This window comes from Oncorhynchus gorbuscha, linkage group LG20 (assembly GCF_021184085.1).
Source record: "Oncorhynchus gorbuscha isolate QuinsamMale2020 ecotype Even-year linkage group LG20, OgorEven_v1.0, whole genome shotgun sequence".
NCBI classification, from domain to species: Eukaryota; Metazoa; Chordata; class Actinopteri; order Salmoniformes; family Salmonidae; genus Oncorhynchus; species Oncorhynchus gorbuscha.
The window spans coordinates 35909621-35933279 of NC_060192.1; the positions used below are offsets into that span (position 1 = coordinate 35909621).

At 41.6% G+C, this 23659-nt stretch overlaps 1 protein-coding gene across 1 annotated transcript in view; it reads right to left on the reverse strand.

Moving 5' to 3' along the window:
• The window catches only part of fryb (furry homolog b (Drosophila)), a 192886-nt gene that overhangs the window by 32416 nt on the left and 136811 nt on the right, over nt 1-23659 (reverse strand). The window contains 12 exon segments of the mRNA XM_046316884.1: nt 923-1121; nt 1682-2117; nt 3265-3359; nt 6111-6298; nt 7336-7457; nt 9973-10192; nt 10508-10601; nt 11132-11223; nt 13172-13275; nt 17561-17711; nt 20376-20446; nt 20552-20669. Of these exon segments, the coding sequence (XP_046172840.1) occupies nt 923-1121; nt 1682-2117; nt 3265-3359; nt 6111-6298; nt 7336-7457; nt 9973-10192; nt 10508-10601; nt 11132-11223; nt 13172-13275; nt 17561-17711; nt 20376-20446; nt 20552-20669 (1890 nt within the window).

A 23659-nucleotide genomic window follows, 5' to 3' on the forward strand; every position in this document is an offset into this window, starting at 1 on the left:
TACCTGGAGGGTAGAGGGTTATACTGGTCTATACCTGGAGGGTAGAGGGTTATACTGGTCTATACCTGGAGGGTAGGGGGCTATACTGGTCTATACCTGGAGGGTAGGGGGTTATACTGGTCTATACCTGGAGGGTAGGGGGCTATACCTGGAGGGTAGGGGGCTATACTGGTCTATACCTGGAGGGTAGGGGGCTATACTGGTCTATACCTGGAGGGTATAGGGTTATACTGGTCTATACCTGGAGGGTAGGGGGCTATACTGGTCTATACCTGGAGGGTAGGGGGGGCTATACCTGGTAGGGGGCTATACCTGGAGGGTAGGGGGCTATACTGGTCTATACCTGGAGAGTAGGGGGCTATACTGGTCTATACCTGGAGGGTAGGGGGCTATACTGGTCTATACCTGGAGGGTAGGGGGCTATACTGGTCTATACCTGGAGGGTAGGGGGCTATACTGGTCTATACCTGGAGGGTAGGGGGCTATACTGGTCTATACCTGGAGGGTAGGGGGCTATACTGGTCTATACCTGGAGGGTAGGGGGCTATACTGGTCTATACCTGGAGGGTAGGGGGCTATACTGGTCTATACCTGGAGGGTAGGGGGCTATACTGGTCTATACCTGGAGGGTAGGGGGCTATACTGGTCTATACCTGGAGGGTAGGGGATATACTGGTCATTCAGTGTGTGTTATGTCAGATGCAATTTGTTCCCTCTTCTTCCTCCCTTGTTTTTTGTAAATGTCACGGAGGGTAAATGTCAAAGTGTATAGACCAGTATAACCCTCTACCCTCCAAGCCTCCAGCTGTACATCCTACATGTATCTCTCTACATCTTTTATCCAATGGGATTGTTTCGTTATGGTCCTTGATTAATCAATAGATTGATTGATTGATTGACAGACTGACTAATCAATACCTACCTATAGCCTGTGATGTGTCGACCACGGGGACTCGTGAGACAGGTGTGAGCTGACAGAAGAGTTGCAGGGTGAGGTCAGAGGTCGTCTGGGAGGTGAAGCCCTTTAACAACAGCTGTTGTAGTCCAGAAAAACCACTCCATCTCAGCTGGGCCTGCAGCTTCTCCAAACGCTCACGGTTCTCCGCCCGGTCCAGGGGCACCTGGGAAATGGAGTTCCGGTTTAACTTTAGAGTTCTCTACGTATGTACAGGGTACATTCTTATCACATGTATTATCAACCTTTGGCAGTAACTTGTGGATGAAGCCATTGCATTATCATTACATTTCTATCACAAAACCCATAGCACCTTAGACAGCAGCTTGTTTACAGGTGTAGTGAAATATGACACTCAAATGTACATTTTGATTGACCAATTATCATGTATTATGCCATGTTTACACGACCCACCTTAGACAGTAGCTTTTGGACCATGTTTAAACGACCCACCTTAGACAGTAGCTTGTGTACCATGTTTACACGACCCACCTTAGACAGTAGCTTTTGGACCATGTTTACACGACCCACCTTAGACAGCAGCTTGTAGACCATGTTTAAACGACCCACCTTAGACAGTAGCTTGTGTACCATGTTTACACGACCCACCTTAGACAGTAGCTTGTGTACCATGTTTACACGACCCACCTTAGACAGTAGCTTGTAGACCATGTTTACACGACCCACATTAGACAGTAGCTTGTGGACCATGTTTACACGACCCACCTTAGACAGCAGCTTGTGTACCAGCCTTAGGGACATCTGATACTCAAACTCAAAATCTGACTCCATGAGTGACACCGCCACCCAGAACACGGTAGCCAATAGGGACGAAGGATGGGACACGTGGGCAGGATCAGACAGCACGCTAGGATCAATTCGATTAGTCGACGCCGAGGAGGCGTGTATACTCCGTCCGGGCCGGCCCAGGCCGTGATTGGTGCAGGCCTGGATGCGGTCAAGGGTAGCGCTGCGAGGCGGATCGTGTGATTGGTTGCCGCTCTCACCAAACTTTTTGGGTACAGAATAGGACCGCTGGTGTCGGCTGCGTTCGGCTGAGAGGCCGCTAAGCCCCACCCCCGGCAGGTTGAGCTGGCCAGTGCTCTTCCTGTTAAACTGCTTCTCAAGCTTCTCATTGGTCAAGAAGTCTGGGGAGGAGGTCCTACAGAGGGGTTAGAAAGAACAAAGCTAGAGTAAATAGTTGACCATACTGTTAACTAAACCAACTGTCTAAGTAGGCTCTTTCCTATGCTGATTCAGATAAAGACTGTAACATAAAGACTGTAACATAAAGACTGTAACATAAAGACTGTAACATAAAGACTGTAACATAAAGACTAACAAAGACTAACATAAAGACTGTAACATAAAGACTAACATAAAGACTATAACATAAAGACTGTAACATAAAGACTGTAACATAAAGACTGTAACATAAAGACTATAACATAAAGACTGTAACATAAAGACTAACAAAGACTAACATAAAGACTGTAACATAAAGACTGTAACATAAAGACTGTAACATAAAGACTGTAACATAAAGACTAACATAAAGACTGTAACATAAAGACTGTAACATAAAGACTGTAACATAAAGACTAACAAAGACTAACATAAAGACTATAACATAAAGACTGTAACATAAAGACTGTAACATAAAGACTGTAACATAAAGACTGTAACATAAAGACTATAACATAAAGACTGTAACATAAAGACTAACAAAGACTAACATAAAGACTGTAACATAAAGACTGTAACATAAAGACTGTAACATAAAGACTATAACATAAAGACTGTAACATAAAGACTGTAACATAAAGACTGTAACATAAAGACTAACATAAAGACTATAACATAAAGACTGTAACATAAAGACTGTAACATAAAGACTAACATAAAGACTATAACATAAAGACTGTAACATAAAGACTGTAACATAAAGACTAACATAAAGACTATAACATAAAGACTGTAACATAAAGACTAACATAAAGACTGTAACATAAAGACTGTAACATAAAGACTAACATAAAGACTAACATAAAGACTATAACATAAAGACTGTAACATAAAGACTGTAACATAAAGACTATAACATAAAGACTGTAACATAAAGACTGTAACATAAAGACTAACATAAAGACTATAACATAAAGACTGTAACATAAAGACTAACATAAAGACTATAACATAAAGACTGTAACATAAAGACTGTAACATAAAGACTGTAATATAAAGACTGTAACATAAAGACATATCTGCATAACAGATGAAAGTGTAGACAGGTGAAATAGAACTCCTACCTGGTCAGAGCAGCCATCAGATCACTGTTCTTCAGACACTCAGCCAGGTTCACCACCACGGATTCTAGAGTCAGCAACACCTCCATCACATAGCCCTGGAACACAGACATTACTGTTACCTCCATCACATAGCCCTGGAACACAGACATTACTGTTAGCTCCATCACATAGCCCTGGAACACAGACATTACTGTTAGCTCCATCACATAGCCCTGGAACACAGACATTACTGTTAGCTCCATCACATAGCCCTGGAACACAGACATTACTGTTAGCTCCATCACATAGCCCTGGAACACAGACATTACTGTTAGCTCCATCACATAGCCCTGGAACACAGACATTACTGTTAGCTCCATCACATAGCCCTGGAACACAGACATTACTGTTAGCTCCATCACATAGCCCTGGAACACAGACATTACTGTTAGCTCCATCACATAGCCCTGGAACAGACATTACTGTTAGCTCCATCACATAGCCCTGGAACACAGACATTACTGTTAGCTCCATCACATAGCCCTGGAACACAGACATTACTGTTAGCTCCATCACATAGCCCTGGAACACAGACATTACTGTTAGCTCCATCACATAGCCCTGGAACACAGACATTACTGTTAGCTCCATCACATAGCCCTGGAAACAGACATTACTGTTAGCTCCATCACATAGCCCTGGAACACAGACATTACTGTTAGCTCCATCACATAGCCCTGGAACACAGACATTACTGTTAGCTCCATCACATAGCCCTGGAACACAGACATTACTGTTACCTCCATCACATAGCCCTGGAACACAGACATTACTGTTACCTCCATCACATAGCCCTGGAACACAGACATTACTGTTACCTCCATCACATAGCCCTGGAACAGATATTACTGTTACCTCCATCACATAGCCCTGGAACACAGACATTACTGTTACCTCCATCACATAGCCCTGGAACACAGACATTACTGTTACCTCCATCACATAGCCCTGGAACACAGACATTACTGTTACCTCCATCACATAGCCCTGGAACACAGACATTACTGTTAGCTCCATCACATAGCCCTGGAACACAGACATTACTGTTACCTCCATCACATAGCCCTGGAACAGACATTACTGTTACCTCCATCACATAGCCCTGGAACACAGACATTACTGTTAGCTCCATCACATAGCCCTGGAACACAGACATTACTGTTACCTCCATCACATAGCCCTGGAACACAGACATTACTGTTAGCTCCATCACATAGCCCTGGAACACAGACATTACTGTTACCTCCATCACATAGCCCTGGAACACAGACATTACTGTTAGCTCCATCACATAGCCCTGGAACACAGACATTACTGTTACCTCCATCACATAGCCCTGGAACACAGACATTACTGTTACCTCCATCACATAGCCCTGGAACACAGACATTACTGTTGCTCCATCACATAGCCCTGGAACACAGACATTACTGTTAGCTGCATCACATAGCCCTGGAACACAGACATTACTGTTACCTCCATCACATAGCCCTGGAACACAGACATTACTGTTACCTCCATCACATAGCCCTGGAACACAGACATTACTGTTAGCTCCATCACATAGCCCTGGAACACAGACATTACTGTTAGCTCCATCACATAGCCCTGGAACACAGACATTACTGTTAGCTCCATCACATAGCCCTGGAACACAGACATGACTGTTTTTACACTGCTTCTACTCACTGTTTATTATCTATGCATAGTCACTTTACAAATTACCTCGACTAATATGTACCCTTGCACATTGACTCGGTACCGGTACCCCCCTGTATATAGCCTCCACATTGACTCTGTACAGGTACCCCCTGTATATAGCCTCCACATTGACTCTGTACAAGTACCCTCTGTATATAGCCTCCACATTGACTCTGTACAAGTACCCTCTGTATATAGCCTCCACATTGACTCTGTACAAGTACCCTCTGTATATAGCCTCCACATTGACTCTGTACCGGTACCCTCTGTATATAGCCTCCACATTGACTCTGTACCGGTACACCCTGTATATAGCCTCCACATTGACTCTGTACAAGTACCCTCTGTATATAGCCTCCACATTGACTCTGTACAAGTACCCTCTGTATATAGCCTCCACATTGACTCTGTACCGGTACCCTCTGTATATAGCCTCCACATTGACTCTGTACAAGTACCCTCTGTATATAGCCTCCACATTGACTCTGTACCGGTACACCCTGTATATAGCCTCCACATTGACTCAGTACAGGTACACCCTGTATATAGCCTCCACATTGACTCAGTACAGGTACACCCTGTATATAGCCTCCACATTGACTCAGTACAAGTACCCCCTGTTTATAGCCTCCACATTGACTCAGTACAAGTACCCCCTGTATATAGCCTCCACATTGACTCAGTACAGGTACACCCTGTATATAGCCTCCACATTGACTCTGTACCGGTACTATTTCTTACATTTAACATTTACATTTAAGTCATTTAGCAGACGCTCTTATCCAGAGCGACGTGCAAATTGAACTGCATTGTTGGTTAAGGGCTTGTAAGTAAGCATTTCACGGTAAGTTCTACCAACACCTGTTGTATTTAGCGCATGTGACAAATACCATTTGATTTGTTACCTTGATCACATGGCCCTGAGCAGCACACACACACGCACGCACGCACGCACGCACGCACGCACGCACGCGCGCACGCACACACACACACACACACACACACACACACACACACACACACACACACACACACACACACACACACACACACACACACACACACACACACTAACGTTAGGTACAAACACACACTGATACACATACCTGCACCTCGTCCCCGTGCTCTCCCACCACCTCTACCAATCGTGAGAGCAGGTCGGATACAGCGTGAGCGTTGATTGGCTGTTTGAGAGCTCTGAATATCTGGAAGCTCCGCCCAGCGTAGTGACGAGACGAGCTGCACAGAGCGGTCTGCAACGCTACATCACTCAACTGCTGTTCAAGGTGGAAATCTGACCAATAGAAAAAAATAATTAGAAAAGATGTCATGATTCTCCAGATACTCCAGAAACTTAAAACACTTTCTTAATAATAAATAAAATAAGAAGTTCATAAGATAGTTCGTAAGCACAATTCCTCAACAATATCTTAAGATTTAATAATTATCTTACGAACTCCTCAAATATCTTCATACAAATCTTGTTAAAATGTTTGTTGCTAGGCAACCGGTTTAGCTAGCTATCTAGCTAACAACGGTATATTTCCTACTGAGATTACTGTTCTTCAACATGTTCTTTGGTTTAAAAGAATCAATACTGAAACTTTCAGATGAAGTTTGTGAATGAATTAAACAGGTTCAATTGCTTTCATGAGATGTTTCTCTCACTGAGTTTAAGACGAGGGTTTAGCTATCTTGGAATACAGAACAAATCCAATAACTTTATTTAAGAATCAAATTTCTTCTTAACTTTTTGCTTAAGGAGAAACATAAGAAATAGCAAGAACATTTTCAATAACCTTTTTGAAGAATAGCAACTTCGTTTAACTTTCTTCTTAAGTCTATATTGCTTCTTAAGAAGGTTTTGTGAATCTGGGCACAGGTCTCTTGTATGACATCATATCAATAAATGAAATTTATTTATAAAGCCCTTCGTACATCAGCTGATATCATAAAGTACTATACAGAAACCCAACCTAAAACCCCAAACAACAAGCAATGCAGGTGTAGAAGCAAAGTGGCTAGGAAAAACTCCCTAGAAAGGCCAGAACCTAGGAAGAAACCTAGAGAGGAACCAGGCTATGAGCTCCATAAGAGGTGATGTGGCTTCAGGAACAACAAAAATGCTTCAAATTAGTGATAAAACAAGTATTAGAATCACCTTTATTCACCAACTACATTAACACTCCGAATGTTACTTGGTGAAATGGTGCAGCTAGTGACAGACAACATTTAGAGATATTACACAATAAAATGCTTAAAAATATATATTTTTTAAATCAAAAAGATGGTTTAAGTTATTAATAATAAAGTTATCTGCTGGTGTGTTACCTGACTTGGACTCCTTGAAGACAGAGATGACGTGTCGGAGGAAGTTGGACAGCTGGTCAGAGCTCTTACAGTTGGGGTTCTTAGGAGTGATGTCTTCGTGGACCCACAGCGGGCCAAACGCTCTGAGTATGTAGAGAACAGTACTCCAGGCACTGTGTACCCACCACCATCACACCACCACACACAGGTTACACACACACAAACACACGCATGCATCTACGGACACACTGCACACAGGTGACAAACCACTGCCCCATATGCACACACTCTCACAGATACACAAATGGGCCGCCCCCAGGTGGTACGGGTAGGTTAACAACACATCTGCCACGCTGAGCCTCAAAACAGGGGCCCCTCAGGGGTGCGTGCTCAGTCCCGCCTGTACTCCCTGTTCACTCACGACTGCACGGCCAGGCACGACTCCAACACCATCATTACATTTGCCGATGGCACAAATGTGGTAGGACTGATCACCGACAACGATGAGACAGCCTATAGGGAGGAGGTCAGAGACCTGGCGGTGTGGTGCCAGGACAACAACCTCTCCCTAAACGTGATCAAGACTAAGGAGATGATTGTGGACTACAGGAAAAAGAGGACTGAGCACGCCCCCATTCTCATCGACTTGGCTGTAGTGGAGCAGGTTGAGAGCTCCAAGTTCCTTGATGTCCACATCACCAACAAACTAGAATGGTCCAAACACACCAAGACAGTCGTGAAGAGGGCACGACAAAATCTATTCCCCTTCAGGAGACTGAAAAGATTTGGCATGGGTCCTGAGATCCTCAAAAGGTTTTACAGCTGCACCATTGAGAGCATCCTGACTGGTTGCAAGGCACTGCAGAGGGTAGTGCGAACGGTCCAGTACATCACTGGGGCCAAGCTTCCTTCCATCCAGGACCTCGGTACCGGAGCGCCAAGTCCAGGTCCAAGAGGCTTCTAAACAGTTTCTACCCCCAAAGCCATAAGACTCCTGAACATCATGTTATGTGAATGCAGTAAGAAGCCAAGGTAAGTTGTTAACTAGCATTAAACTTAATCAATCATAATCACTAGTTATAACTACACATGGTTGATGATATTACTAGTTTATCTAGCGTGTCCTGAGTTGCATATAATCGATGCAGTGCGCATTCGCGAAAAAGGACTGTCGTTGCTCCAACGTGTACCTAACCATAAACACCAATGCCTTTCTTAAAATCAATACACAGAAGTATATATTTTTAAACCTGCATATTTAGCTAAAATAAATCCTGATGGATGCCACCCGTTAGATAAAATACGGAACGGTTCCGTATTTCATTGAAAGAATAAACGTCTTGTTTTCGAGATGATAGTTTCCGGAATGGACCATGTTAATGACCAAAGGCTCGCATTTCTGTGTGTTATTATGTTATAATTAAGTCTATGATTTGATAGAGCAGTCTGACTGAGCGGTGGTAGGCACCACCAGGCTTGTAAGCATTCATTCAAACAGCACTTTCGTGCATTTTGCCAGCAGCTCTTTGCAAGCACAGCGCTGTTTATGACTTCAAGCCTATCAACTCACGACATTAGGCTGGTGTAACTGATGTGAAATGGCTAGCTAGTTAGCTGGGTGCGCGCTAATTGCGTTTCAAATGTCACTCGCTCAGACTTGGAGTAGTTGTTCCCCTTGCTCTGCATGGGTAACGCTGCTTCGAGGGTGGCTGTTGTCGTTGTGTTCCTGGTTCGAGCCCAGGGAGGGGTGAGGAGAGGGACGGAAGCTATACTGTTACACTGGCAATGCTAAAGTGCCTATAAGAACATCCATTAGTCAAAGGTATATGAAATACAAATTGTATAGAGAGAAATAGTCCTATAATTCCTATAATAACTACAACCTAAAACTTCTTACCTGGGAATATTGAAGAATCATGTTAAAAGGAACCACCAGCTTTCATATGTTCTCATGTTCTGAGCAAGGAACTCAAACATTAGCTTTCTTACATGGCACATATTGCACTTTTACTTTCTTCTCCAACACTTTGTTTTTGCAATATTTAAACCAAATGTAACATGTTTCATTATTTATTTGAGGCTAAATTTATTTTATTGACGTATTATATTACGTTAAAATAAAAGTGTTCATTCAGTATTGTTGTCATTGTCATTATTACAACAACAAAAATCATCCGATTAATCGGTAGAGGCTTTTTTTGTCCTCCAATAATTGGTATCGTTGAAAAATCATAATCGGTCGACCTCTACCTTGAAAATATTGTTAATTTTTACTGCTGCTCTTTAATTACTTTATCTCTTATTCTTATCCATATTTTTTGAAACGGCACTGTTGAGGGGCTCGTAATTAAGCATTTCACTGTAGGGTCTACTACACCTGTTGTATTCCACGTGTGACTAATAAAATTAGATTTGACTTGAAATGTCGGCATTGTTTCAGTCTTAAGTGTTTGTGATTGTGTGTGTGTGTGTGTGTGTGTGTGTGTGTGTGTGTGTGTGTGTGTGTGTGTGTGTGTGTGTGTGTGTGTGTGTGTGTGTGTGTGTGTGTGTGTGTGTGTGTGTGTGTGTGTGTGTGTGTGTGTGTGTGTGTGTGTGAGGGTGTCTCTCTCTCTCTCTCATTATGTGTGTGTGAGCGTGCATGCCTGCGTCTGTGTGTACCTGGTAGTTAGGAACTCTATCAGTTTGTTGGTCTTGTTGTCCGCCTCACTGGCCGTGTCCTCTAGGTCCTCCAGGTCGTCGGGGGTTACCATGGGCAGGTTACCCACACTGCCCCCCGTGCTGCCGCCGCCAAGACTGGCAGAAGAAGAGTTGGAGGAGCAGCTCATGCCAGAGTCAGCCACCGGGGACGCCTGCCACTCCCGCAGGAAGTCGGGACCACCTGACAGGAAGCAGGAAGTGAACAGCAGAGATGAACAGGTGTTCCCGGCAAAACTGGTTAGTGTTAAATAAGATCCTTGCTGATGATTCTGAACAGAACGGACAGAGTTGTTACTACATGGTCATGCTGAAGTACTGCGTTCTCTAACCACAAATGTCTTTGTTGACGCCTCTAGTGTCTGTGTCTGTGTGTGTGTGTGTGTGTGTGTGTGTGTGTGTGTGTGTGTGTGTGTGTGTGTGTGTGTGTGTGTGTGTGTGTGTGTGTGTGTGTGTGTGTGTGTGTGTGTGTGTGTGTGTGTGTGTGTGTGTGTGTTACCTGAGTACTGGTACTCTGGCTGATAGCTGGATTTGATGGTGAGTGTTTTGTTGTCACTGATCTCTCTGGTGAGCAGCAGCACAGAGGCTATCACCTGGAAACACACGGACGGAGCATGTTTTACAGACATAAATCACTTCTCACACACAACCACCCACACACACACACACGCTATGAATCTAAAACACACAACCACTCAGACAATCTTACACACAACCATAAAAACATGCTGATCTTCTTCTTCTCTTGTGCCAAAGCTTCCCATTGGAAAACATTTTGCTACGTTGGGCCCAACATTTCAGAGTGAATGTATTGTAATGTTAAAAAACTATGTATAACTGCCTTAATTTGGCTGGACCCCAGGAAGATAAGCTGGAACTAATGGGGATCCATACTAAACCCCAGGAAGAGTAGCTGCTGCCTTGGCAGGAACTAATGGGGATCCATAATAAACCCCAGGATGAGAAGCTGCTGCCTTGGCAGGAACTAATGGGGATCCATAATAAACCCCAGGAAGAGTAGCTGCTGCCTTGGCAGGAACTAATGGGGATCCATAATAAACCCCAGGAAGAGTAGCTGCTGCCTTGGCAGGAACTAATGGGGATCCATAATAAATAGAAATACCTGGAAGTTGTTGTTGCAGGATAATGCGATGAGGAGGTGGAGGAGGAGACGCTTGCTGTGTTCAAACACCTCTGGCCTGTAGTGGTCCAGACCTGGAGAATAGAGACAACGTTAGACCTGTAGGGGTCCAGACCTGGAGAATAGAGACAACGTTAGACCTGTAGGGGTCCAGACCTGGAGAATAGAGACAACGTTAGACCTGTAGGGGTCCAGACCTGGAGAATAGAGACAACGTTAGACCTGTAGGGGTCCAGACCTGGAGAATAGAGACAACGTTAGACCTGTAGGGGTCCAGACCTGTAGTGGTCCAGACCTTTAGGGGTCCAGACCTGGAGAATAGAGACAACGTTAGACCTGTAGGGGTCCAGACCTGTAGGGGTCCAGACCTGTAGGGGTCCAGACCTGTAGGGGTCCAGACCTGTAGGGATCCAGACCTGGAGAATAGAGAGAATGTTAGACCTGTAGGGGTCCAGACCTGTAGGGGTCCAGACCTGTAGGGATCCAGACCTGGAGAATAGAGAGAATGTTTGACCTGTAGTGGTCCAGACCTGGAGAATAGAGAGAAAGTTAGACCTGTAGGGGTCCAGACCTGTAGGGGTCCAGACCTGTAGGGGTCCAGACCTGGAGAATAGAGAGAAAGTTAGACCTGTAGGGGTCCAGACCTGTAGGGGTCCAGACCTGGAGAATAGAGAGAACGTTTGACCTGTAGGGGTCCAGACCTGTAGGGGTCCAGACCTGGAGAATAGAGAGAAAGTTAGACCTGTAGGGGTCCAGACCTGGAGAATAGAGAGAAAGTTAGACCTGTAGGGGTCCAGACCTGTAGGGATCCAGGACAGAAAACAGTAAAGGCCCCATGCATGACACAAAGAAGCTCTTCAGTATAGACATGTGAGATCATAGAACTATACTGGACAAAAATATAAACGCAACATGCAACAGTTTAAACAAGGGAATCAGTCAACTGAAATAAATTCATTAAACCCTAATCTATTAATTCCACATGACTGGGCAGGGGCGCAGCCACCCGGGAGCCAGGTCCAGCCAATCAGGATGAGTGTTTCCCCACAAAAGCACTTTATTACAGACAGAAATACTCAATTTAATCAGCTGTCTGGGTGTCTGGTCTCAGACAATCCCGCTGGTGAAGAGGCTGTATGTGGAGGTCCTGGGCTGGCGTGGTTACATGTGGTCTGCGGTTGTGAGGCCGGCTGGACATATTATCAAATTCTCTAAAACAACGTTGGAGGCGGCTTATGGCAGAGAAATGAACATTAAATTCTCTGGCAACAGCTATGGTGGACATTTCTGATGTCAGCATGCCAATTGCACGCTTCTTCAAAACCTGAGACATCTGTGGCATTGCGTTGTGTGACAATACTGCACATTTTAGAGTGGTCTTTTATTGTCCCCGACACAAGGCGCACCTGTGTAATGATCATGCTGTTTAATCAAGCCACACCTGTCAGGTGGATGGATTATCTTGGCAAAGGAGAAATGCACACTACTACACAGACACACACACACACGTACGCACACACACACGCACACACACACACACGCGCACGCACAGACACACACGCGCACGCACAGACACACACACGCACGCACACACACGCACACACACGCACGCACACGCTCACAAATACACCTCACACACACAGGCCCACGCAGTCCATCATCAACACGTTTGGATGAATTATTATTATTTTGTATTTTTTAATTGAACCTTTATTTAACTAGGCAAGTCAGTTAAGAACAAATTCTTATTGACAATGACGGCCTACACCGGCCAAACCCGGACGATGCTGAGCCAATTGTGCGCCGCCCTATGAGACTCCCAATTACGTCCGGTTGTGATACAGCCTGGAATCGAACCAGGGTGTCTGTAGTGACGCCTCTAACACTGAGATGCAGTACCTTAGACCGCTGCGCCACTCAGTGTGTGTGCGCGTGTGTGTGTGCGTGTGTGCGCGTGTGCGTGTGTGCGTACGAGAGCGAGACCAAACACAGACAAACAGAGACACAGAGAAGGTACTGTACCTAAGAAGAGGGCGTGCAGCAGTAGTGGAAGGTGAAGGGCCCAGTCCTCTCTCACACTGTGGTCCACCACCATCTCTGTCATGAAGATCACTGCTATGTTACACCTGAGAGAACACACAACACAACACATGATTGAGTTAGTTAACCTGTACAAAGGAACAAAGGGAATAAAAAGGAATGTGCACGTATCTGCACATTTCAGACAGAGATGTTTATATTGTCTTACTGAGACAGAGATGTTTATATTGTCTTATTGAGACAGAGATGTTTATATTGTCTTATTGAGACAGAGATGTTTATATTGTCTTATTGAGACAGAGATGTTTATATTGTCTTATTGAGAAAAAGGAATTTGCACGTATCTGCACATTTCAAAAAACAAGTTTTGGAACACAAATAGAGGTCTTGATATAAACATGCTCCATTAACATGAACTTTTAACGTTTTTTTTCTCCCAAACAATTTATTTTATGACATTGTCCAACCATAGAGAAGAACACGCACACAGTTGACAGACAGCATTTTAAATAGACACACGTTTTTCATCGACAGTGTCGTTTTATGTCTCTCTATTGATATCTCTGATCTCTGATCTCTTTCTTACTGAGACAGAGATGTTTATATTTTTTCTTACTGAGACAGAGATGTTTATATTTTCTTACTGAGACAGAGATGTTTATATTGTTTTACTGAGACAGAGATGTTTATATTGTCTTACTGATGTTTATATTTTCTTACTGAGACAGAGATGTTTATATTGTTCTTACTGAGACAGAGATGTTTATATTTTCTTACTGAGACAGAGATGTTTATATTGTCTTACTGAGACAGAGATGTTTATATTTTCTTACTGAGACAGAGATGTTTATATTGTTTTACTGAGACAGAGATGTTTATATTGTTTTACTGAGACAGAGATGTTTATATTTTCTTACTGAGACAGAGATGTTTATATTGTCTTACTGAGACAGAGATGTTTATATTTTCTTACTGAGACAGAGATGTTTATATTGTTTTACTGAGACAGAGATGTTTATATTGTTTTACTGAGACAGAGATGTTTATATTGTCTTACTGAGACAGAGTTTATATGATGTTTTATACTGAGACAGAGATGTTTATATTTTTTTGAGACAGAGATGTTTATATTGTTTTTACTGAGACAGATGATTTTATATTGTTTTACTGAGACAGAGATGTTTATATTGTTTTACTGAGACAGAGATGATTATATTGTTTTACTGAGACAGAGATGATTATATTTTCTTACTGAGACAGAGATGTTTATATTTTCTTACTGAGACAGAGATGATTATATTGTTTTACTGAGACAGAGATGTTTATATTGTTTTACTGAGACAGAGATGATTATATTGTTTTACTGAGACAGAGATGTTTATATTTTCTTACTGAGACAGAGATGATTATATTATCTCAGCAAGCTAGCAGCACACCACCCTGCATACCACTGCTGGCTTGCTTCTGAAGCCAAGCAGGGTTGGTCCTGGTCAGTCCCTGGATGGGAGACCAGATGCTGCTGGAAGTGGTGTTGCAGGGCCAGTAGGAGGCACTCTTTCCTCTGGTCTAAAAAATATATATATCCCAATGCCCCAGGGCAGTGATGCACTGTGTAGGGTGCTGTCATTTGGATGGGACAGTAGGAGGCACTCTTTCCTCAGGACGGGTGTACTGACTCTCTGAGGTCATTAAAGATCCCATGGCACTTATTGTAAGAGTAGGGGTGTTAACCCCAGTGTCCTGGCTAAATTCTCAATCTGGCCCTCAAACCATCACGGTCACCTAATAATCCCCAGTTTACAATTGGCTCATTCATCCCTCTCCCCTGTAACTATTCCCCAGGTTGTTGCTGTAAAAGAGAACGTGTTCTCAGTCAATTTACCTGGTAAAATAAATATTATCTTACTAAAACAGAGATTATTATATTTTCTTACTGAGACAGAGATAAATATTTTTATTATTATTATTATTATTATTTTAACCTTTATTTAACCAGGAAGGGCTCATTCAGATGTAAAATCTCTTTTTCAAGAGCATCCTGGCCAAGGGAGGCAGCACCGAGTCATTACAAAAATGACAGACAAACAACATAAAAACTACAAGTAATCTAGTAAAAACCATAGAATTCACAAGAGTATAGATTTTATATTGTCTTACTGAGACAGAGATAAATATATTGTCTTACTGAGACAGAGATAATTATATTTAGGTGGTGAGGAACCACCTAAATTCTCTATATTCTGTCCTGCAGCTGGATCAGCAGATTAGCAGCCTCTTGGCTGGAAAGGTATGCAGGTGCCTCTGTGTGTGTGTGTGTGTGTGTGTGTGTGTGTGTGTGTGTGTGTGTGTGTGTGTGTGTGTGTGTGTGTGTGTGTGTGTGTGTGTGTGTGTGTGTGTGTGTGTGTGTGTGTGTGTGTGTGTGTGTGTGTGTGCACGTGTGTACTGGATGTGCATGTGTGTCAGTGTTGCTTTTGTTAAGTCCTATGTTAGTCAGTCATTTAAGTCTAGTTTTAGTCACAGTTATTTAAGTCTAGTTTTAGTCACAGTCATTTAAGTCTAGTTTTTAGTCACAGTCATTTAAGTCCTATTTTAGTCAGTAATTTAAGTCTAGTTTTAGTCACAGTCATTTAAGTCTAGTTTTAGTCAGTCATTTAAGTCTAGTTTTAGTCACAGTCATTTAAGTCCTATTTTAGTCAGTCATTTAAGTCCTATTTTAGTCAGTCATTTAAGTCCTATTTTAGTCAGTAATTTAAGTCATATTTTAGTCAGTCATTTAAGTCTAGTTTTAGTCACAGTCATTTAAGTCTAGTTTTAGTCACAGTCATTTAAGTCATATTTTAGTCAGTCATTTAAGTCTAGTTTTTAGTCATTGTAGTTTTCTTTTGTTTTATTAAATAGTTCATACACACCTCTAACTTACCTTCCATCTTGTACATAATAGATTCCATTCCCTTGGTCACACCATTTTAGTCACATAATAGTCAGTGCATTCTTTTCTATTAAATAATGTCATATCTAGGCCACTGTACACATTCAGATAGCCATGTCCAACTAGGCCTACTATCCCTTCATATACCATAGCTGGCAACATTGATATTGTGGCATATTGTAACCAATGCTAGCCTTAGTCAACCATATAGGCCTACCATAAAGTCTTGGCTACAGGTTAAACAATTTACAGCTCTGAGTTTCTCCCCATCATAACCGTCAAGGTCCTAAATAACTGTGGTTTCCCTGAAAAGGGGCGAATTTGAGCTTTCCAGATATGCCAGAAGTATTACTGTACTCCCAATAGTCAACAAATGGCATTTGTGGACCTCAACACAGATGAATGAATAACAGTGTTAGAAAATAGAGCAAAAATAGATTAAATTAAGGATCTTTATATGACAAAGTTTGCTACAGCAGAAAAATAATCCTGCAGCAACAGGAAATATTATGTGGATTATAATACTTTTTTGTTGGGGTTGATACAGTTTTCATTAGGGCAAATGAAGTCTGACATTTTAAAGTGAAAATTACAAACTTTAGAAGCATGTTTTTTATTTTTTATTTTTTAGTTTCCATTTCCTACTGTGTAGGAAAATTCTCAGCAACAAAAGGAGTGATCAAATTAAGATCCTACATCTGTAAACAGTATTGTTTCCTAGCGGCTTCACATCAGTTCAAAAGATGGACGAGTGACTGAGGAGACCGCCTGGGAGCTGTGTGGGGAGACCCGCGCAGATCAGCTCAAATGAAAGATGACAATTCTGCCAATGAGAGGACTGCATAAAATATTCTGCAGGAGCTTCATGTCAAATGAAATGTCCATTAGTTTCACATTTTTTTTATTTTACCTTTATTTAACTAGGCAAGTCAGTTAAGAACAAATTCTTATTTTCAATGATGGCCTAGGAACAGTGGGTTAACTGCCTGTTCAGGGGCAGAACGACAGATTTGTACCTTGTCAGCTCGGGGGTTTGAACTTGCAACCTTCCGGTTACTAGTCCAACGCTCAAACCACTAGGCTACTCTGTCGCCGAATTCTCATCACGTCACACTTTCGTAGACTAAAATAAAAAGTCATTTGTAATAGTAATGGTTTTTTTCCCCAGGGCATCTCGTCTCGTTATCCTCGTGGTTTTAGTCAGGAAAAGCAGGTCGTTGACTAGTGTTTTTCATCATATTTATTGTAGTGTGTTTACCTGTGTAGTGGTCCCCTAGGTGTGATGGTTTCAGGCAGGAAAAGCAGGTCGTTGACTAGTGTTTTTCATCATATTTATTGTAGTGTGTTTACCTGTGTAGTGGTCCCCTAGGTGTGATGGTTTCAGGCAGGAAAAGCAGGTCGTTGACTAGTGTTTTTCATCATATTTATTGTAGTGTGTTTACCTGTGTAGTGGTCCCCTAGGTGTGATGGTTTCAGGCAGGTAGTCCACCAGCGGCGCCCAGCAACCTCCGTTAACTGGCATGGGCAACGGCTGCGGCCGATTGGTCTCCAACACGCTCATCAGCCAACCAGCATACGGCGGGAGAGGGTCATCTGGGGGAATAGACCAATCAGGAAACAGTGTTATGTTCTAACAATTAGGACGAGGAGTATTTTTTTATCAGACCTGGGTTTAGACAAACACACACACACATAATGATAATCAGATCTGGGTTTAGAATGATAATCAGATCTGGGTTTAGAATGATAATCAGATCTGAGTTTAGAATGATAATCAGATCTGGGTTTAGAATGATAATCAGATCTGGGTTTAGATTGATAATCAGATCTGGGTTTAGAATGATAATCAGATCTGGGTTTAGAATGCTAATCAGATCTGGGTTTAGAATGATAATCAGATCTGGGTTTAGAATGATAATCAGATCTGGGTTTAGAATGCTAATCCGATCTGGGTTTAGAATGATAATCAGATCTGGGTTTAGAATGATAATCAGATCTGGGTTTAGAATGCTAATCAGATCTGGGTTTAGAATGATAATCAGATCTGGGTTTAGAATGATAATCAGATCTGGGTTTAGAATGATAATCAGATCTGGGTTTAGAATGCTAATCCGATCTGGGTTTAGAATGATAATCAGATCTGGGTTTAGAATGATAATCAGATCTGGGTTTAAATATGATTAGAAATCTTTAAGATACATTGACCGTTTGCATTAGATTTCCTGGAGAGCCAGGTGGGCGGGGTTTTCCATTTTGCACCTATCAGGCTCAATCAAGCAAAGAATATTAGAAAATATTTGATTAATTAAAATCTGTAAGCGCTGTTAGACAATAAAACCTGAACAAAAAGGGAAACTCTAAAGACTGGTGAAAGAAGAGCCATCATGTGACAGTATGGTGACAAACCACCACAGAACTATCTCATGAATGTGTGGTATGCGATTAGCCAATCAGACATCGCAAAACACACAAACACATTTGAGAGCGACACAAACACACACTCTTGAGTGGGAGACATATACTCTTGATAGTGAGACAGCCAAAAAGGCAGACACTCACACACACACACACACACACACACACACACACACACACACACACACACACACACACACACACACACACACACACACACACACACACACACACACACACACACACACACTCCCAAAGCATGCAGGCTAAACGCACAGAATGCCTTCATTGATGACAGGCTGACACTGTGTGTGTTCACACACACACACACACACTGGTCTGGATTCCTCCCAAAGCATGCAGGCTAAACATAGACAGAATGCCTTCATTGATGACAGGCTGACACTGTGTGTGTTCTGTGGTTGGTATGGCTGATATCCAGACTGAATATCTGTGCTGGTGTCTGATATGTCTGTAAGGGAAAATGATACTGTAGAACATGGTCAGTATCCTGTCTGTATCCTGTCTGTGTCTGTATCAGGTCTGTGTCTGTATCCTGTCTGTATCTGTATCCTGTCTGTATCAGGTCTGTATCCTGTCTGTATCAGGTCTGTGTCTGTATCCTGTCTGTATCCTGTCTGTATCTGTATCCTGTCTGTGTCTGTATCCTGTCTGTATCCTGTCTGTATCTGTATCCTGTCTGTATCTGTATCCTGTCTGTATCTGTATCCTGTCTGTATCCTGTATGGAACCTGTCTGTATCTGTATCCTGTCTGTGTCTGTATCTTGTCTGTGTCTGTATCCTGTCTGTATCTGTATCCTGTCTGTGTCTGTATCTTGTCTGTGTCTGTATCATGTCTGTATCCTGTCTGTATCTGTATCCTGTCTGTGTCTGTATCTGTATCCTGTCTGTATCTGTATCCTGTCTGTATCTGTATCCTGTCTGTGTCTGTATCTTGTCTATATCTGTATCCTGTCTGTATCTGTATCCTGTCTGTGTCTGTATCCTGTCTGTATCCTGTCCGTATCAGAGACAGATAAGGGAGGAATGGAAGTGCCTGCCTGCACTGAGAAGTGAACATCGCTCTCCTGCGTTGGAACATGTGGTCAGAGTAGGCAGAGTAGGCTGCTCAGCCAAATTCCAGCACTAGATGTAGGATCTTAATTTGATCACCCTGTTAGCAGGATAACTTTCCCGCAATGCAGGAAATCTAAAACGTGTAGGATATTTAAAGTTCGTAAAGGCTTCTGAAGTTTGCAACTTCCAAGTAGAAAGTTTTGACCTAACTTTACCTTACAAAAAATGAATTATAATCCACATAATAATTCAAATTTCCTGTTGCTGCAGGATTATTTTCCTGCTGTAGCAAACTGGCTCAAATTAAGATCCTACATCTGTCACAAAGCATGTCTATCTTTATGTTGTAAAACTCCTTTCAGTCTCTCTCGCTGTGTGTGTGTGTGTGTGTGTGTGTGTGTGTGTGTGTGTGTGTGTGTGTGTGTGTGTGTGTGTGTGTGTGTGTGTGTGTGTGTGTGTGTGTGTGTGTGTGTGTGTGTGTGTGTGTGTGTGTGTGTGTGTGTGTGTAAATCTCTTATCAGTTTGTCAAAGACGCTACGAGATTAGTGATAATTACAACAACAGACTACTAACGAGGTTGAAGTGACTAACACTATGAGGACATTGTGGAGAGGAATGCAGAGCCCAAGGCCCTTTCCCATAGGGGTGTGTGTGTTTACAGACCGCAGAGGAATCTGCAGGGAGGTTCCGCGCCGTCACGGAAATTCAATTAGCTGAATAAAAAATCCCCATAAAAGGGGATTAAGGTTTAAGGTTCTACTCACTCTTCTCATCGTCATAGGAACCGCCTGAGCTGTTACTGTAGCGAGACTCCAGTCTGTTGTGAGCCTTGGACCTGAGAACACACACACACAGTGAGGGTAGGCGTTTACATTTAAAGTGTCATCACATTGATTTCTGAATAATAAAGTTATTTGAAATGATTGTATAAAATATCTACCCAAAGGGTGCTGTGATGGGGACCCACCTCTCCTCGTTCTCTCTGGCCAGCTTGGACTCCTCCGTCTCTGGGAAGTTTTCCTGTCCTGCCACTACTGTGTTACTGCTGGACGTAGTGCCTGGACGACACACAACAACATAAATGCATAAACAACAACAACAACATTAGAATAAATGCCACAACAGTACACGCGCGGAAGTTCTCCTGTCCTGCCTGAACAACAAACAACAGAAATATATAAACAACAACATAAATACATAAACAACAACATAAATACATAAACAACATGAATACATAAACAACAACAACATGAATACATAAACAACAACAATATGAATACATAAACAACAACAACATGAATACATAAACAACCATATGAATACATAAACAACAACAACATAAATACAACAACAACATAAATACATAAACAACAACAACGACATAAATACATAAACAACAATATGAATACATAAACAACAACAATATGAATACATAAACAACAACAACATGAATACATAAACAACAACAACATGAATACATAAACAACAATATGAATACATAAACAACAACAATATGAATACATAAACAACAACATGAATACATAAACAACAATATGAATACATAAACAACAACAACATGAATACATAAACAACAATATGAATACATAAACAACAACAATATGAATACATAAACAACAACAACATAAATACATAAACAACATGAATACATAAACAACAACATGAATACATAAACAACAACATGAATACATAAACAACAATATGAATACATAAACAACAACAATATGAATACATAAACAACAACAACATAAATACATAAACAACAACAACATGAATACATAGACAACAACATGAATACATAAACAACAACAGCATACATACATAAACAACAACAGCATACATACATACATAAACAACAACAACAACATGAATACATAAATCTGACTTCATGACACATTTCTACCAGGGGAAATTAGAGGGAGGAGCTTATTCTACATTTCAGAGAAGAGTTGGTGTATTCAAGCAAAATACGTGACATTTTAAAAATAGCACAAAACGGACGAGCATTCCTATTGGATCCCAAATTCAGACGGATTCCTCCGTTTCAAAACGTTTATTCCATTGTTTTGAACGTTTGTTTTTAGGACTGATGCCCAGCTGAGCATTCTACTCAATGCAGGTGCTGATGAAGATTTAATCTAAAGTACATTACTGTGGCTTGGAAACACGATGACATTCAAGACGAGGCAAATACTTTGTAGGACAAGCTTTTGTCATCATTTTGATGCCACCAGATTGATTGTAGATGCAGTATAACGTCAGGTAGCTAACGTTAGCATTGTAAGCTATTTCTGACTAAATTTGACAAATCACCAGATTGATTTTAGATGCAGTATAACGTCAGGTAGCTAACGTTAGCATTGTAAGCTATTTCTGACTAAATTTGACAAATCACCAGATTGATTTTAGATGCAGTATAACGTCAGGTAGCTAACGTTAGCATTGTAAGCTATTTCTGACTAAATTTGACAAATCACCAGATTGATTTTAGATGCAGTATAACGTCAGGTAGCTAACGTTAGCATTGTAAGCTATTTCTGACTAAATTTGACAAATCACCAGATTGATTGTAGATGCAGTATAACGGTAGGTAGCTAACGTTAGCATTGTAAGCTATTTCTGACTAAATTTGACAAATCACCAGATTGATTTTAGATGCAGTATAACGTTAGGTAGCTAACGTTAGCATTGTAAGCTATTTCTAACTAAATTTGCTAGCTCATAGCAACATTGCCATCTCTCTAAAGTAAACTTGACCGCATCATAACGATGGCAAAGTTGTTTCCAACTAATTGTACGTCTACTTTAACAATGACATCGTATTACAATGCCACTATAGTATACTTTTGACAAAACAGTCATTAGTCCCCATTCAGAAAGACTGAGCACTAACCATCAGTCGGATATCAATATTCTGTGGCATCTTTAGAGCCGAGTGACAGAGGTGCAACCCATTCATTAAATTACTAGAGGGGCTATGTCATAAACCCTTAAAGTTCCAGAATGGTAGAGGGGCTATGTCATAAACCCTTAAAGTTCCAGAATGGTAGAGGGGCTATGTCATAAACCCTTAAAGTTCCAGAATGTTAGAGGGGCTATGTCATAAACCCTTAAAGTTCCAGAATGGTAGAGGGGCTATGTCATAAACCCTTAAAGTTCCAGAATGGTAGAGGGGCTATGTCATAAACCCTTAAAGTTCCAGAATGGGGTGAAAATGGGAGCCATATTGGTCAGGGAGAAATCCAAACCAGTCTAATTGGAATGAATGGCTGTAGAGGCATAACCATTTTACTGATGCAGGAAAATAAAAGTAAGGCGTGTGATATATCAGAAATTGTGTAATAAATTGTGTAATATAATTATTGTCAACTTAAAATATTGTAATATAATTATAAATACAGTTTTTACGGGTTTTATACACATTTGAGACCATAAATGTCTCAAAAACAATTAAATATTGGAAAGTTGAGACAGTATGATACAATAGCTATTATACAGTATGGAAAGCTATTATACAGCATGGAAAGCTATTATTCAGTATGATACAATAGCAGTACTTGTTGCATTGACAAGTTGTCTAAGTCCTATCATGCACTGATGTCAGCCCGTGTCTGGCTGTGGATTGGCTGCCTTGTCTGAATGGAATGTTGGCATATTGGCAGTTAATTTGAAACATTTATGGAATCATTCCTCTAAAACGGTCTGGCTAGCTAGCTAACAAACACACAGCGCAGATAAACTCCTTCCATCTTCAAAAATCACTATTTTACACAATATCTTATCAAAGAACTGGAAAACCATGGTTGTCCAACTCACCTGATTAAATTAGCTGACATTTATCCCATCATGAGAAGGTTAATGTTCATTCCAGTATTCTAATTCCTAATTCTATAGATGCGGATGTCAACCACAACACATGTTCATGTCATCACCTGCATTACAGTTCAAAACGACTCCCACCTCCACCGATGTCTGTATACTAGCTATGCCCCCCAGCTTTATACCAACGGGAGGTAACCTTTAACCTTTA